The 18,366-nt window shown below is 41.3% G+C and overlaps 1 protein-coding gene across 2 annotated transcripts in view; it reads right to left on the bottom strand.

Annotated features, from left to right (window-relative positions):
- Positions 1–18,366, bottom strand: part of DMXL1 (Dmx like 1) — a 2,236,090-nt gene that overhangs the window by 1,260,526 nt on the left and 957,198 nt on the right. For both annotated transcript variants that reach the window (XM_086961064.1, XM_086961065.1), the window contains exon 19: positions 2,717–2,827. In XM_086961064.1, the coding sequence (XP_086817190.1) occupies positions 2,717–2,827 (111 nt within the window). The remainder of the gene's footprint in view (positions 1–2,716; positions 2,828–18,366) is intronic.

The following is an 18,366-nucleotide window of genomic DNA, read 5'->3' as shown; positions in this document are numbered from 1 at the left end:
TGTGTCAAGACCGGATGGCAGTGCACAGTATTGATAGTGCTGAATTCCTACCGTGAAACAGCAATGCAACAGAGATACTTCCTGTGTTTCTCAAAGGTAAGGATACACTCTGCACATCTGCTGAGCAGAGGTATTCATTAAGGATTGGAGCCAGCACCTGCACCATCTTGAATTTCTGCTGAGGGATGGAACACTACGGTGCATCGAAATCTAAATTCGGCAGTTAGTGCCACCCCTTATTTCTTACAAGGAAACAATGGGAGATATATATTCCTGCCTCCCCTCAATTGTCTGGGTAAGATTGACTCAATTGCTCCTACATGGAGGAGTGCCTCTACCTCCTGTAAGAGTCCTTGGGGCACTGCCGGGGCCAGCCTGGCTGAGAGAGGCAGTAAAAGATGTACAACATAGCTGTTCTTGTGTTTATCTGGGTCCAGTTATGGTACTGAAGAGAAACTCTGTCCCCTTCCACCCTAGAGTGCAGAGAACTTCTTGAGACAGCACAGAGGAAGTTTAGCACGCACATCTAATATTTCTTAACAATCTATGAGAGAGGAGGTGTCATGGTCATTCTCGTGCCAAAAATAGTGCCCCAAGATGATCAAAATGGTGTAATGATGTAGCAACCTTAACTATTATGTTTTCCTTGTCAATAAAAGGAAGTTGCTTTACCATTCAAGGAACTCGCCTTCACCACCAAAGACGGTACCTTAGTACCAATTTTTGACAAGCCCAGGAAAGGTATTTTCTAAATCTCCACTGCCTTCAATAGAACCTGAGGTTCTATGGAGGGGCAAGCCTTGCTAGGGTAGATGTTGTAGCTAACAAGGCATGGGTGCAATTGCTTTCTAGAAGGAGCGCTTAAATCTCGGTGGGCAATGCCAATGAAGCCTTGGCCAAGATGGCACCATATTTGTCAGTGGTATAGGACTAAACACAGGTTTCTGGGTTCCCAATTAGAGTCATCCAATGTGAGGGAACCTAACAATTAGATCCACGGGTATCGCCCAACGCTGAAGGCCCATTTGGAAATCTAACAGGGTGCTGGAAGCTGCGGTGGAATCACCAGTAGCAGCAGGGATGAGAACAGGACTTTATGTAAGTCCTCTGGCCTTAAGAGCTGCATTGAAGCATTTGGTAGCTGCTTCGGGGATTTCAGAATAAGCACAATAATGCAGAGGGGCTGCTCTAAAAATAGGCGGGTTAGGGGGTTGAAGGTGACTCCGTAGCCTTCACTTTATTTCTCAAAGCATATAATAAAAGATTGAGTAGACCTGAAGTTGGATTTGAGGAATGCTGGTTGTGGTTTGGTAACTTGTGATCCGGCTGTTCCACATTCAAGGATTTCAGATAAATCTGCTCTGTCCATATTGAGATCCACAACTTCTGAGAAAATAACAGACAGGGAAGAGTCCATGAAGAAGCACATTTGTGGAGACTGGGAGCAGCTCCACAGAGTCTGGTGCTATTGTCTAGGAGATAAGTGGCAATTCTCAGTCATCCTGGGAGTGGACCAGAAGGGAAGCTGGCAGAATTATGTCCTCCTTAAATAGATGTTCCTGCAGTGCTGGGTGACGTTAAAATAGGAAGGAGCCACAACTTGTCCAATGAGCCTTGGGCAGATTGTGCCAGTGTTTTTCATTGCTTCCATTTCTTCTTGTACCTCTTTTGATTTAGAAGAGTTTGGTGATATGTTCAAAGAAAGAGTGCAAATTATTTAATTTATTTTGTCTCGTTTTTCCCTTTGATTCATAAGTGCAATCTCACTCAAAATAGGTCAGGAGATTGGCCTTCCTGAGCAAACTAGAACTGTGATAGCTAGACCACAAATGGAGATGGCTCAACTCCCTGGTACAAATCTCCAGACGAAGAGTGGGTGGAAACTATGTCCCCTGTTCCACAGCTGCTTAGGGGTATAGGTCATCCATCTTAGAACAATGGGTTGGGAATAACTTATCCAACACCAGTGGGAATATGGTTTTGTACCTTTCTCAAGGGTTACTTCTCCACTTGCATATAACCAGTGAAGGGGATTTTCATAAGGAAGGCAGAGCATCACTGGGCCAGATGGCTGGCTACATTACAAGGATAAAGGATGGTTGGTGGCCATGACCTATTAACCTCTTGATTCTTTCTTGATAATGATATCCAATATCTCTTTATGGTTTAATATAACCTTTTTCTAGAAGCAAACCAGGAAGTCCATAGTGGCCTTGTACCAGTGGTAGCACACTGATAACAAATATGCATATGATGAAAGTTCCCAAAACACCTGATGCAGAAAATAAGAGGGTCTGCAATTGAAAATGTCAGATTGTGCAATATAGGACTTAAAAATGGAGTGTTGCTTCATAAGCTACCAGAGCTGAAGGAAGATGATAGGAGAAGAAAAGCAGTTTTGGACGGTGACTCTCCTTAGATAATTGCTAAGCACTAGAAAACAAGAATCCTATCCATATCATTAGCTAGATAAAATCGAACTGTCAAGAAACGCAGGCATAATGGGGTACCACACAGGTGCCTTTTTGTTTTGCTACCTTTGGAATGTATTTCTGTTCTCTCCCACATGTCTAGCAGGAATACACAAACTTAGATTAGAAAAGAGTAAGAGTGTAGAGTATTATGATTGTTCTTTAGCCCATTCATAGAAAAATCAAGGATCATTTTAAAATAAATGTTTGAATTTAGTTTTGCTTAGAAAAAAAAATAAGGTTACCTTGGTGAAGAAGTTGGGCTCGATAAGCTGGCGGAAGTGAAGTTGAGAGAAACGTGTGAAGTCGCACAGCCAAAAAGAATTTTAATCCACATTCATCTATAGTTTCGCCACCTGAGGGCAAAAATAACATATTTTTTTGTCACTGCTAATAAGAATTGCACTTGTTGTACAAACTCAAATAACATTTAGATAGCTAAGACAACCAGGGCTGAGGTACTTGGAAATATCAATTACTTATTACTATATAAACCCTGGTGATCAATGACTCGAGGAAATCTTCAAAGTGAGGGGATTCACTCCCACACCATTGTTTCCATAACCAGCACATGGGATGAAAAACACTGAAAAGCAGATCAATGCCCCGTGGAACCACATCATCACGCCGTACCCTTCGAGTTCAACACATAGTCAACTTCATTCTCATTCGTGCTTGTGTCATTCATCCGAGAATATGCAATAATACTTCATAATCATTTTTTATCAATACATCTCTTTCAGTATTATAATCTCCTTATTATCTCCATATTTGAGTGTCTTTTCCTGAATGAGCATATTCTATGCTGGTTCACCAGAATCCCTCTGCATTTGAAATTAAACATTTAAAAAGTTAACAACTGCTAAGTTTCACTGCATGCTCTAACCCCCATAAATGATAAATACAACAGAGGATTTTGACAAAATAAATATCTCATGTGCCATGTGTGTGTTTAAACATGTCCAATTTCCTTTACTTTGATCAGTTACTGCTGTACTCCAGGCATCTCCAGGCATTATATTACCCAATTGTGATTTTCAAAATTCACAGGGAGGGTTTCTGTAGGTGCTGTTCATGCCACCAATGTGAAGTATATCGCATGTACTTACTCATGTACCCACAGTACTTTATATGCCAATTGCTTGTACTCCTAGAATGTCTATCTGGGAAGAAACTGTAGAAGCACAAAAAAATGGGCGATACGGCCTCTAATACCCACCTGTCTGGATTTACATTAAACACATTTCTCCTAGTCACCAGGTAAACAATTGTATTAGGTCAGAGCGCAGAAAAATAGGTGAGTTGTGCAAAGAAAAAGTGTTCAAATCAGACCATGTGCCACTACAATAAGAAATGCTAGCATTGGCAAACGTTTATAAATGCACATGCACAAACATCATGCTTGCAAGCCTCAGTAAAGTTCATAAGGTATTACACCTACATTTGTAAACTAAAATGTTTCTTATTTTCTACACTTTATAGAACTTCCCTGATCAACTGCGTGATAAAAAACGTCATCCCAAATTAAAATGTATGAATGCTAATATGTAACCAACATTTAGCTCTTGATTAAAGATATGATGTAAATTAAAAACAATAACAAAAGAGGTTTAAAAAGTGTGATATCATATCCTCAACACACATTTACAGAAAGCAAGCAGAAACTAGAATTAAACAGGCACAGCAAAGCCAATAAGTAGAGGCACTAAAGATATGAGCTACTCCCCTTCCCAACGCTCTATGCCAACTGCACATGGGGCAGGCTATCTGGTTTTCTATTACACAAACCCCATTCCAAAATGGCCACCAATGCGTCCAGCGGCATCATGCCACACACAACCATCCCTTGGACTGTTTTAATTTACAGTTCTAACATTTCAGATGGCCATGTATGTAGTGGAAGGATACAATTAACTCAACCAGAAAACAGGTACCGAAATATAGCTTGGCAGAACAAACACCAGTGCAGGAGGGAAAGCCACTGAATGAAGAAGAAACAATTGAGAAAGACAACAAAGTCATTCAGTCATAAGTATCGGGCTGACCCCAAACCCATTCCAAGTGTGTGACATGAGCTGGAAATAATTTGAATGCCTACAGACAGCTGAAACTGCATATAGACAATGCAAAAAAACAAGCATTTAACACTGAACGAAAGGATCTCACAAAGTAGGTCAATTTAAAGAGAGGTATCGAAAGGGCCCAGTAAGTATTAAAGCACAGTGAGTAAACCATAAATGACCAGGGATATTTATTAACATAAGAACAGAGTTGTTCCAAGTAAAACTCCTATGCCATGCACCTTCTCTATTACCTTATTCACCATTTTACTTGGACTGTCTACATGCAATGAAAAGTCATACGTAACTCGTAGAGAAGGTGGGATGACTGTACGGTGAATTTATGAAACATACCAATGCTTGACATGGTTACCAGGATTTTCCAGGTAAATCAATAAATTTTCCCTAACAATGAATTGTTTTAAAGATCTTTTTAAAATGCAACAGAAATCATGTGCGACTTAGAAGAGAATGAATAGCTCCTTATTGTAAATGGTGTTCTGCTCACTTTGTAATGTGTCTTTGAATCGACATATGCCATTGCCGGTAATGCATCCTAACGTTCTACACAGATAAGGGCACTTTAAAAATGTAAGCAAGTTGTACTGGTTGAGGTGTACTGGTTGCTCCAAGTAAAACTCCTCTGCCATGAAGGCACTCCACCTATGCTGTTGATGTGAAGTTAAGGGCACTGATTAACACAACTTTGCTCACCCAGGAAGTGGTCTGGTTTGATTTTCATATTTTCTTGCTCACTACCCGACATGGGATGCATATCCAGGATATGATCTGGCCATGATTTACCTTTACATATTCTTTGTTAATAACTGGAAAATTGCTTGCAGTTCTGTGATTTTTGTTAATGTATCAGCCAAAAGCTTCAGACATTCACAGTATGCTGCATGCATTTTTTAGAAGGTTTAGGATACTAAAGTAATACCACAAGGGTTCCAATAATACTGACACAAATATTTTCTTGGCCACCAAGATCGGTTTGTCCAGATAAGAGTTTTTTAACTCAAGAAGTGGTGTGGTGTGGCCTGACATGATCTTTATTGCCTTGCTCATGCCCTCTGATAGGAAGGATCCGAGTCAAAGTTTCAACCTTACCAATTTTAAAACCTCAATATTCAGGTGTTTTCTTTTTGAAGTGCACAAACTGCAGGATCTTAGGGTGCTTACCTAGACATCATTTAGCCGAAAATACAACTGGTACAAGCATTACCTTGGGGTTTCATGCCCCCAAATCCCCATGGAACTTGTTCTTCATTCAGCAATCACCAGTTTCTCTGAAGACATCCAGTGACAACTTGGCTGCAACAATAGTCATTACAGATGACACTCAAGACCTTGTAGGACCATACCTTGGGTGCTGATGACCGTTGGATGCTAGTGAGTTTTCACTGATATGGCAGCTAGGGGTTCAAGCATGTGATGCTGTGAAGATAGGCACATCCGGTTTAGAAGCCTGGGAGAAATGGGTATTAAACAAGGCCAATTCCTTGCCCCTACTGGCAAAATGGTAGCCCAGGAGCCACAGACAGTTACCTAAGCTAACACCAGGGGTTCTCGGAGGGGCATGTGGTATGCGATACATGGGCAGCATGCTGATGTTAATTTTGTCAGACCTTGGGCTACCTTCGTGAGATGTCCTTGTGCTTTGGTGTGCACTGATGGAATCTGCCACAACGAGGCCATAGAGGAAGAGTTGTGGCGCCGCTGCTAGTGCGACTGACTCCGGAATCTGGGGATCACGGTTCGATCCCCGGCACCGGTGGCAGATTAGCCCAGCACCATGTGACTCTTGGCAATAGCTTGCTTAATCTTCCCGACGACCCCCAGCGCCTAGAGACACTTACGGGTGAGTGTGCGCGTTACAAATGTGGATTATTATTATTATTATTATCCCGTCGACCCACTACATGTAGGCAGGCATATTCCCTGCAATATCAATAACTATGTCTAGACCTCTAGGCCACTTGCAGAAGTTCCTGTTTCAACCAAACTTCCCACAGCAAACATCATAAAAATAGGAGTGGCTCCATTGGATCGTTATCATATCTTTATTTAAGTTCTGGGCAATAAGAGCATAACCCTACCAGTTTGGTGATGGCTCTTGGTAAGTGGTAACAGCTGGTCCATGGCTATCCACTACTACTAAATGGATCTGAGATCCCAGCACAACACCAATTTGGTGTCCTGATGTACTACACTACAGCTGCTTAACACACAGAACAAAATCCTGCAGCCTGAATGAGCAGAGACGTAATTTTCTGTATAGCCATGGACAGACACTAGGTCTAGGGGCTTTATCCCATTGAGAATTGTACAGCATTGGAGCCGGTTAATTATTTACCTGTTTCTTGACATCTTTTTGTTAAATCAAAAAATTGTATATGATATGTAACTTCTAAATGGTCCAGTCTAAAGGTAAACCTAAAGAAACTCTTCTGATGTTCATGTTTGTCAGAGACCTTGGACTGACTCATGAGATGCCCTGGTCCTTTAGTGAAACCTAAGGAAACTCTTCTTCTGTATATCAATAATATTGTTAGGTACAGTTCTTAATTGTAGTGCCTTGACAATAATTGAGTCTGGTTCACACTTTATAAATAAGAATATTATTTAAAAAAATAAAACAAATTATAAAAGCCTTAATTTTTTCAAGTTGTCCTTTAGAAACACTAGATCATAGGGTCCTTCATCTAACATATTATGAGCCTAACGTCTTTCCATTGTCCATTAGCTTGTATACATTGGCCATATAGTTTTTTCTGTAGTCTTCACACTTCGACATGGTCACTAGACAGTAAGCAATCCATATTTTTTGCTGCTAATCAACTCATGTGTTTGATTCTATGGAATGAGATTATTTTGTTTCTGCTGAGTGCGCTTAAAATATTGTTTTCCTGTATTGAGTATGGAATGGAGCAGGAGGACTGACGAGGGCTCCCTCCTGTTAATGAGTGGTAAGGAATGTCGGTAAATCGAATGGTGGGGTGGAGTTGAAGTGCCTACTAGTATTAGCAGTATTTCAAGCACATACAAAATAGCTGCAATACAGTGTAAATGGAATTTAGTGTATTTTGTTTGTATATTTATATACTTTACTCAAGATTCCCAATTAAAACATAGGGGATATTCAAAAAATGTTGTGAATAAATGGTCCGTTGCCAAAGAAGAAAAAGTTGCATACCATTAGGGTTAAATGTATTTGGTAATGCTGGCTGTGATGCATACTGTATATTTTTTGCAGATTCTTAATCTTTGCAGTATTCCAATACAGGTCAGGACCACAAATACTTTATGCACACTGTCATGAAACAAATTGCTGCCAGTTGTGCTCCCAATCTGGTGTTGTATAACTCCAATGTGATAAAGCCGACTATACAAATGGCGTCTCCATACCTGGCCACATTTTGATCCAAGGCGTTAGCAGGTCAGAAGGCCTCAGAAGACAGAAGGACTACGAGGGCCGTTGAATGGGTGATTAAAAAACTATTGTGTCGTTTTCACCTTCCAGCAGGAACTGCACGTTTGTTGGGCAACATAAACGTTGGGATAGTTCCAGACTGGTTCTGCGCATGCCCTCAGGATATGTTATCCTGTAGACCAGCTAGCTCACAGTGCCACCGTAAGCATCCCTAAACCTAACTGGTAGCACATAGTTTTGGCAACCACAGAACATAACCCTGACTACCCCCAGGAATCATGTACCAGATCTAGAACAATTTTGCTCAGTCACTCATGCTCTCTCTCTGAGAAATATACAAGGAATACACAGAGGGGCTTTTTTAATATTTATTGAACCATCAAGATCTTTGAATAGAATATATGAGCTGCAATTATCAATAGGCAGAAGCGGATAAAAGTGATTAGCAGTATAAGGACAGTGAACAAAATTGTTTAACCATCTTGCTAAAAAATGTATATAAGCAAGCATATATAAACTGCGTATAGCGTACTCCTACTATGCGTTCTCTAACCTAGTTGTCTAGGGTGCGTGTGCTCTACCAAGAATCCCTTATTGGATGATCCAACCCCCATTACCTGAAGGGAAAGTATGTAGGTCCCCGTCTTGGTCACAGGTTGGACATTCCTCGTCGCAGAGGAATCAGCAAGCAGCTGGGCTGAGGTTTCACGATTAAGTGACCTTGCAATTATATCAATTGCTCCTCTGCCCCAACCTTAAATGCTTGCTTATTTATAACAAAAAGAATCCTTGCTCCCGAGATTAGACCTTAGTCAGGCTGCCATTGTTTCCGATCTATTGATAGCTGCGCCGCCTCGTGGAATAATAACAAACAAACGCATTTGCACAATGTATATTCAGACCTTGTATGAGTTGTTCAAGGTATTGCGTTAGTGTTTTTATGAAGAGGCATTTGAAGGCAAATGTCGTTTCAGGGAAACTAACCCTCCACTGCCATGCATGCAAATGTTTCAAAAGTAATTGTGTGAAAGAGACAGCAAATTAGGAAACGTGTGCATGTTAAAATGGCAGCTTTACTCGCCGGACCTAACTGAGCAACTTAACAAAACAGGCTGAGGAGGAAATAAAGTCTATCTCAACTAATATTAGAAATAATAGACAATGTTATCTTTTAATGCATAAGGCGGCGAATATGCCGCAGCGTATTCCTGCCCGGTATAAACCCGGACTGGTCCTCATGGACCAGCCTCCGCAGGTAGGGGAGGAGCCTACATGCCAGCACCTGGCTGATAATTTTAAGATCCACATTCAACATTGAGATGGGTCTATAAGAGCTGGGAAGAAGGGGTTTCCTTCCTCCGAGTCCAGGAGCAGACCTCGCTCATGGGCCTCCGCTGTAATTTTGAGGAGTTTCGGGATTAGGACCCCCCATACTCATAAAATTCAGCAGCTATACCGTTCATCCCGGGGGACTTCGCTGTCTTCAAGTGGGCGATCGCTGCCCTTATTTCCTCCCCCCTGAGGGGGCCTCCCAATGCCTCCTGACTGTTCCTATCTATGCAAGGCAGTTGCATCTCATCCAGATAGGCCTCTGCGACCTCGAGGGCCATGGGGGACCGGGGCTCGGAATATATTTTACATAAATGGGCCTGAAATACTGCATTAATCTCATGCTGGGAGTATACCGTCTGACCCTGCTCATTCACAAGAGCTAGAATCGGGTGGGGTTGAGTTTCCGCCCAAATCAGTCGAGCTAACAACAGCCCTGCCTTGTCACCCTCCGTGTACCAGCGTCGCCTGCTGGCTGTTCTATTAAATTTGCCAAGCAAGTCCCATACGTCTCCTAATTTCTGGCGCACGTCGGCCCACTCCAGCAGCCTCTCCTTGTTTGTGGGGAGATCCGTCTCCAGCGCCGCCAAGCATTCCTCATATCGCCGGAGATCTCGCTCTAATACCTTATTCACCCCCACCTCTGTGGACAAACCCATCCCTCGTATCACCACCTTCATCGCATCCCACTCGGTCGCCCTGGTGCTGGCTGAGCCCCAATTAGTCTCCAGATACGTTTTGGATTGGGGAGGGGTTACATTTACTTTTGCTACCCCAATGAGTGTAACAGTAGGGAAATAATTGGATTGAGGAGGGGTAAAATCTACTATTCCCACTGCCGTCAGTACAACAGTAGGGAAAGTGTTGTAATGCAGAGGGTTAACATTTACTATTCCCACTCCAATAAATGCAACAGTAGGGAAAGTGTTGGATAGTGGAGGGGTAGATTTTGTTTTTAATGTTGAAGTGGAGTGAGAATAGCAAACAAAATATCTTCAACAAAGTAAAATTATTTTAAAAACAAGTAAATAAAAAAATATGAATATATTGAAAAATAAAATAAAAATATATTTAATATTAAAAATTTAAAAAATGAAAACATATTACAATGCTAAAAATGTATCACAAATACCTACAAATACTAGTAGAAATGTAATGCAAATAAATATTTTTATTTAGAAATTATTTACTAACAAAAACATGATATATTATTTACATTTAGTTTAGTTACTTCCCACCCTATACCATGACAAAACTCACAACCTGCGCCTAAAAATTATTTACACTATTAATATTAATAATAAATAATGTACTTCCCACATTATACCCCCACAAAACACACAACACACACATTAAATGTAACAAAAATGTATTTACACAATTAACATAATTTATTATTAAATTAATTATTTAATATTAATTAAACAAATACTAAATGCTTAACATTCATTTACTTCCCACCCCATACACCTACAAAACCCACAACCTATATCTAAAATCTCCCAGTTTCACTGTCCTCAGGAGTTGGTGTTGCCTGCCTTGGGGTCTGATCTGGACTCTCCGGGGATCCTCCTTAGTCTTTGCTGGATGTGTGCAGGGCGTTGCGTGTCTACTTGGAACGCACTGCGGGTGTTGGGATGTCTGACTCCCTTTTTTGTTTCTTTTGGTGTTTCTTCTCGTGTGGGAAGGCTTCTTCTACCTCCATTGGTCGCTGGCTGAAGCAGGTCATTGCTTTGGTTTACTCTCTTTCTGGGTCTCCTCCTTCTGCTGGAGTTCAGGGGAGGTCTACCCGAGGGATGGCTGCTTCCTGGGCTGAGGTTGGTGGTGTTCCCCTTTCTGAGATCTGTCGGGCGGCTACTTGGGCATCCTCCAATACCTTTATTCGGCATTATTACCTTCAGAATTCTTGGGGGATGATGTTATTTTGGTTTGGGTATATAATTATCACTGAATAGCATTCTTGTCCTACAGGTCGCAACTAATGTACAACCTGATGTTAAAGACTGTGATATTTTTGTAATCATGCTCAATGGCGTCTTTTCTCACAGTCTTGTCCAAGTGCATGTGTAATGTTCGAACTGTCCCGTGCTCTGAATATAGCAGTTTCCCTTTCTGTGTTAGATCCTCAAAATGTGCTGCCAGAAAATGTAATGCTGTTCTTGCACTTCAAGCACCCGTGGGTTCAAGCGTGGGTTCAAGTCAGCAAAGAAGACGTCACTCCTCCTGTACGCCTTTGGATAATCCATTCTGGTTTCGAAAAGAGGGTGCAGAACATGCTCCCTAATTTAATCCAATCAAACTTTCTCCAACCAAAGGGAGCCCCCATCCCTGCAACGGGCATGGGGCATCCCGTCATCTGGCACATCCACACAACAAAAGAAGGGTATCCCTACTTGGAAACACACAGGCTCTTTAATGTGCTTTATGCAGGCAGAACATTACCCTGTGAGGTGCCTGCCACCCGGTACAGGGATTTACACAAACTCCCATTTCTCAATGAGTTCTTGTGCTGCGGGCGGTTTCTGCCCATGACACAGGCTTCCATAGAGAAATTAGAGTTTTTGACTGCACCATGTGCGGTTGCATCGAAATACAGTGCTTGGAACCGACCAACATTGTAATAGGGGCCTAAATACATATCTTAACAAATATAACAAACTTAATTTAAAAAAGAAAGGAAGACACAAATATAATGATTAGTACATATATTTAAATATCCATATACTTACAAAAAAGTTATTAATCGAGTAATTTTAATTTATATTCTAACTTAGAAATAATATATATAAATATATATTACAATTCTTTAAATTTAGGAAAAATGATTTTACACATTTGTCTTGACAGGCTTTTTGGCTCTATTTCGGAGTGATAAAGACTTTAAGCTTGCTCACATCTAGGATATGTATTCCTAGCTTGTGTTGGCTCTTTTAAGCCCTTTCTTCCAGACCTAGAAGAGGATAGCTGCTTTATATGATGATAGATCCCTTACTCTAATCCATCTATTGCCTATTGGCTTTGCCTTTCATTATTTTGCCTATAGTAGAGGTTGGATCCTGTGGTCCTGACTTTATATTACACATTGGTATGGTTTATGTAGGTACTCTGACAGAGCTAAGGGTTATTTCATCCTTCTCAGGCCTACAAGGCCCAGAACTAAAGAGACTCCATTTTGCTCTCTATCCCTGCAGAGATGAGATGCTTTAAGGGAAAAGGTAATATTTTGGTTTTGAGCTGTTGTTCGCCCAAAGCGAACCGGAGAGAACCGGCCAGAGCTGAATCTAATCAAGAAGTGTCCCTGGGCTCAGGTCTCTAGACGAAACAAGCAGCTGATCACTGTGGGAGCGACTAGAGCGAGGAGCCCGGTGCATGGACCTGGTGGGAGGAGGCTGCTGGCTGGAGCTTTCCACTAGAGGAGAGGAATCCATATTAGCAAAGTGCAGAAGAGGAGGAGTGTTCAGTTTGGTTCTTGAAGAGTGGAGAGTAGGATGTCTGCTGGAGCTGCAGAGTGCAGTGCAGTTCTATTGGTTTTCTGGAATGGAGAAAGAAGGCAGATGATTGCTGAAGCTGAAGAGAGAGCAGTAACTATCAGCTGGGACTGCCAGTTTGTCAGAAAGCATTAAAGCAGATGGAGGAGTTGAGGCTGTCAGCTGAAGTAATTGAGCCAGAGGCGTGGAGCTGTGGTGACGGAGGGAGAGACAGAGAGAGCCCTGATCCCACCAGAGACAGAGAGAAATCTTCCTTCTAATAGGTGAGGTAGTCTAAACTAGTCCACTTTACACTTACACCTTAATCTTGTCTTTATTCCCTAGGCTATTGTATGTCTAATCCTTTTTTTCCAGCGGTGTGTTAAAGTTCCTGTTAGTCACAGAGACCCCGCAGATAACATTGTCCTCATACTGTATGTCTAATCCTTTTCTTTCAGCGGTGTGTTAAAGTTTCTGTTAGTTGTAGAGACCCCGCAGATTTGTGTATGTGCATTCTATTATTGTAATAAAGATACCCCAGTTCTTAGTGAACTAGTGTGCATGTGTTGTTCTTATGATAGAGAGCGTTTTTTTACTCTTGCATACAGTGTGTCCACTATTCCAAAAGCACAGGTAACCTTTTCTTCTAGTCAGATGTTACAGCCAGAACAGATGCTGCCCCTGATCCGGTAAGTCTGAATAATTAGGGAGAGAGAGGAGCCCTTGAGCTAGGGAATTATTGACACTAAGTGATTCGGCCATCCCATAATATTATTGTAGTAGCGAACCCTTAGTGAATAGTGAGAGAGACTTCCCAACATAGAGAGACAGAGAGCTGAAGGTATTCATAGGAAAGTGGTCGTCATTGGTAAGTGGCGTTAGTGAGAGCACTGATTGTGGTCAGTGTGTATACCCGCAAGATTGCGGCTTGAGTGAGCACTGAGGGTAGTCAGTGTGTAGATCCGCCGGATTGTGGATCATGTTGTAAGTGAATGAGAGCACCGGGGGGACACGGTGTGTAGGTCCGCCGGATTGTGGACCGGATAAGAGAGAGAGAGCACTGGGACTGCAGGTCCGTGTGTAGGCTCGCCGGATTGCGTGTCGAGTGAGCACTGATGGTGATCAGTGTGTAATGGTAGATAATCAGAACTGCCCCAGGGTAGATTAGTCTGGACCCATGTGGTCGCGAGACTAGGAGGTATGAGTGTAGTGTAGGGCATGGACGTCCTTAGTAATCAGTGAGTATTCCTAGTAATCCCTATAGATTTAGCAGTGTTTCTAATGATATGAGCTTGTATATTGCGAGTTCCCCATCCTCAGGTGCCTGGATAGATGGTCCTGAGGAGGGAGGTGGTTACGTTCCGGCTGGGTTGGAGGGGCTCTCAGGAGCTGATCCCATCTAGTCTGAGAACCCGGTCGTTACATCTGGCGTAGTCGGCTGCTTACGAAGCCTGTGTGCCCCGGCCATGTGTTTGGATAGTTTCCCATAAGTTGTGGGGGAGTGCCCTAATCACCAGTTACATCTGGCGTAGTCGGCTGTTTACGAAGCCTGTGTGCCCTGGCCATGTGTTTGGAGAGTTTCCCATATGTTGTGGGGGAGTGCCCTAATCGCCAGTAACATCTGGCGTGGTCTTGCAGTTTACGAAGCCTGTGTGCGCTATATTGGGTTTTATCTTGATGGTTTGCACTTGGCACGAAAATTGGCCTATGGGCTTGAACAGTTGCAGTGTAAGGAGATTGCAGTACCTCATGGCATTTGACTTATGCAGGGTGGAAGAAATGCTTTTCATCTTGGTGTTTGAACTGTCAGGCTTGAAGGGTGTCATTACATGAGGGAGCCAATTCCATCTTTGTGATGATCAAATTGTACATATGTGTGTGAAAAATGCTTTTAAATTGCCCATTAAATTGCTTGCTGCGTCTGCTTATGCTGTGCAATGTGAAATGTGTTCAATGTAATATGATTTGCGGAGTTCCTTGTAAATAGCTCCTTGTAAATATGCCTTGTAAATAGCGCCATGTAAATGTGGCTTGTAAGGAGCATGTTCTCATTTTGACTTGCTGTGTTCATTGTGAATTGCGCCTTGAATATATTCCTTGTGAAGAGCGTGTCATTTTTTGGACTTGTTGACTTTCTTGTAAATATGGCTTGTGAATAGCGCCATGTGGATATGGCTTGTACAGAGCATGTTATTGTTGCGTTAGGCAGGAGAGAGCTGGATCTCTTTCAAATGCTTGGGGAAAATGTTTTGTAGATGTGCGCATGTGTTATTTGAAAACATGGAGTGATAAGTTCTTGAATTTCCCATGTACTGCAGACATTGGGGAATGATTGTGTTTGAGCTGCCTAAGGGTTAATATCTTGAATTTTGACGGCAGTATTTATTTTAACATGCTGTTTAACATGCATGGTTATTTAAGCTGACGCTAAAAGTCAGTGAGTGTTTAGATGAATGATGGTTTGATTTGACTTTCATTGGTTGCTGGGTTCTGCCTATGTGCTTTGTCAGCTTGCTGACAGAATGGTAACATCTTGCACAGAGAGAAAAGCTGTGTTCATTTAACATTCTTTTTGGAATGCGTCCACAAATTTGTGTAGGTTTGCCTTGGAACTCATGATTTAATGTGTCTGAATCTTAGAGGTCGGTATGTTATAAATCAACCAGTCGGATTGAGATAAGGGTTTGCACGGAGGATGCTTTAATTAATGCGTTAGCGGTTGTGAAAAACGAAAATATAAAAACAGGCCCATCATAGAATGTGCTTTTAATTAGTGAAATGCAACCGTGTGCTTTAAAAAAAAAAATGTGTTCTAGAAAATATACATGATTATTATTTTTTCCAATGCAAGCTGCCCCTTAGAATAGCGTGTGAAAGTTAACCCACTCAGTTTGAAAAATGGCTATTTGAAAATTAATTATGTTGAATCTGGCCCTTTTAAATAGATAAAGTACAAATGCTTGCACACTAAATTATGACATGTTACCCCTTGTTTTACTTCTCATGTTATTTTTAAAATGGAAATATGAAATGTATTTGCTTCTAATATTTTTCCCTTTCAGCAGCAGCTGTTTTTATAATAGATTTATTTCAAAATGCTAGCCTGTGACTTTGTTGCACAAATTATGTCCTTATTAACTTTTGATTTTAGTATGCTTTTCATCACGTTTTAATTTTGCTTCGGTTAGTTAGAGAATAATGGTTAGCTCTCTGGCCTGGGAACAGATATGTTTTGAGTTAATGTGTTTTTCGACCTTGAGTTAGCCTGGCTCCCAGAGAAAGCTGTTTTGTAAAGGGAGGGCCTTTCCCTCTTGGAGCGCTGAGCAGAGCCTGTCTTGTTATTATTGGCCATTCTCCAATTTCTTTCCGCGGAGAAATGTTTATGTAAGGGGGGGTCAAGTCGCTCTTCCTTGCTGTCGGCGCAGACAGCTTCATGGACTTCAGATAAGGGATCCTTGTACATGCAGAATAATTGGCAGACGCTTGGCCCTTGGAGTTAGATAAATACAGTAGGCCTGGGTGAGCTTCCCTGACTAGAGATTAGAGATGCTTGGACAGAATGGTTGGCAGCAGCCTTGCTCCTGCCATGAGATCAGCACTTGGCAGTGATTCAAAATTACATCGCACTGTAGCCTGGCTCCTGCTTATTTTTTGGATCGGATTCAAGGCTCTGAGCGCGAACCTCTTTCTGAAGGGATGGGCTGTCTCTCAGAGGATTCGGGAGTTGCTAGGCCCCAGCCCTTCTGGCTGTGTATGGCAAAATTAGATTTTGCCCAAACAAATTTAAAAGAATATGATTTAAATTATTCCTTGAATTTAGAATAATGTTTTTTTATTAATTAGGTGGATTCTTTCGACAATAAAAAGCACTTGGGGTGTTTTTTAAATGGAAAATTTATTTTTGCTAGATTAATTATACTTGTTTTTTCGTTTCAGGTTGTTGGGTTGTGGTGTTTGGTGTGTGCGTCGGCCCACCCCCCTCCCACTCCCTTTGTTGTTATTTTACTTTTTTGTTTTCATTTTTTTTATGTTAGTTTGTTGTTTTTGAAAGATGGAACCAGACCAGACCGGATTGGTGGCGGATGAACGACGGAAGCTGGTAATTAATGACCAGATCGGAGGAAGTGCTTCCTTGGCACCGGATACAGATGAAGATGAAGGGTGGTGACCTACACTGATGAATCCACAATTGACTGCCTTGAACCCCAATATTATTCTAAAGAACTCATCTTTATTTGGTTCTAATTATGTTTCCAACAGAAGAAGTCATTTTTTCCCCATATTTTTTATTTCAGATGGACATTATGCCACTTCATGGTTTTGATGTTTATGCAGTGCTCATACATATATTGCCTTTAGTATGCTATGCTATTACAGATTGACTTTACACTTGTTTATCTTTCACCTATTTCATAGTTTTCCTGTTTTCTGCAAAACAGTCTTGCCAATGAAAGAGATAGTAAGAAATGATGGTGCACACATGTGTTCCACAGTGTGATACAGTGAGGAACTAGTTGCTAACTGTTTTGTGATAGTGTGTCCCTTACCTATTGCCTTTGGCATGGTTCAAATTTATCTCTTGTATATGCACCAGATTTTGATAATTTTCTCATTTCATGCTTGATATGCATAGTGCTACACCAGCTATTTTGTAGGAATGGGGTTATCCTTATTTTCCTGTTATTACACTTTCACTTTGATTCATTAACTCTTAATTAGAACAGTGGGATTAGTTCCAAGGGTGGTTACCCTAGACTTTAAGTTGTCCTGGGAGGTGTGTCTTTTAGTAAGGTTATGTCCTACATCTATTATTAATGTTTGCCCAGACCTTGAGAACCGTTTGTCATGTTTATTTGTCAAATTTCACCAAATTCTTTCTTAAGTTGACCAAAGTAGGTAGGCCTCATTTAGGCCCATTGTTATTTTTATTCCACACACATGGCCCTACACCAATGGATTTCATGAGTTATCACTAGGAGTTGAAGCACATTTAGTTCTTAAGTTGACTAAAGTAGGTAGGCCTCATTTAGGCCCTTTGTTGTTTTATCATTAGAAGTCGAGGTACATTTAGTTCTTAAGTTGTCCGAAGTAGGTAGGCCCCATTTAGGCCCCTTGCTGTTTTCATTCCACAAACAAGTCCCTACATCAATAGATTTCATCAGTTATCACTAGAAGTTGAGGCACATTTAATTCGAGGGTGCTTTGATTTGTTTTCAGTTGGCTGTTAGATTTGTATTCCCTGCATTAAGTTTTAGGTGGAATTTCCTTAAGTTGTCATTTATTTTAGAGAGCCTTTTGGATTTTGGTTTTGTTGATAGATTATGTTGATGTTTGTTTACTTGGCTGTTGTTGTTTATAGATGTTCGCAAGATAAAGTCTAAGGGTGGAATGTCTTGACAGGCTTTTTGGCTCTATTTCGGAGTGATAAAGACTTTAAGCTTGCTCACATCTAGGATATGTATTCCTAGCTTGTGTTGGCTCTTTTAAGCCCTTTCTTCCAGACCTAGAAGAGGATAGCTGCTTTATATGATGATAGATCCCTTACTCTAATCCATCTATTGCCTATTGGCTTTGCCTTTCATTATTTTGCCTATAGTAGAGGTTGG

The sequence above is a fragment of the Lissotriton vulgaris genome, chromosome 3_1 (assembly GCF_964263255.1).
Source record: "Lissotriton vulgaris chromosome 3_1, aLisVul1.2, whole genome shotgun sequence".
NCBI lineage: Eukaryota > Metazoa > Chordata > Amphibia > Caudata > Salamandridae > Lissotriton > Lissotriton vulgaris.
This window is presented reverse-complemented; position numbering and strand designations above follow the sequence as displayed.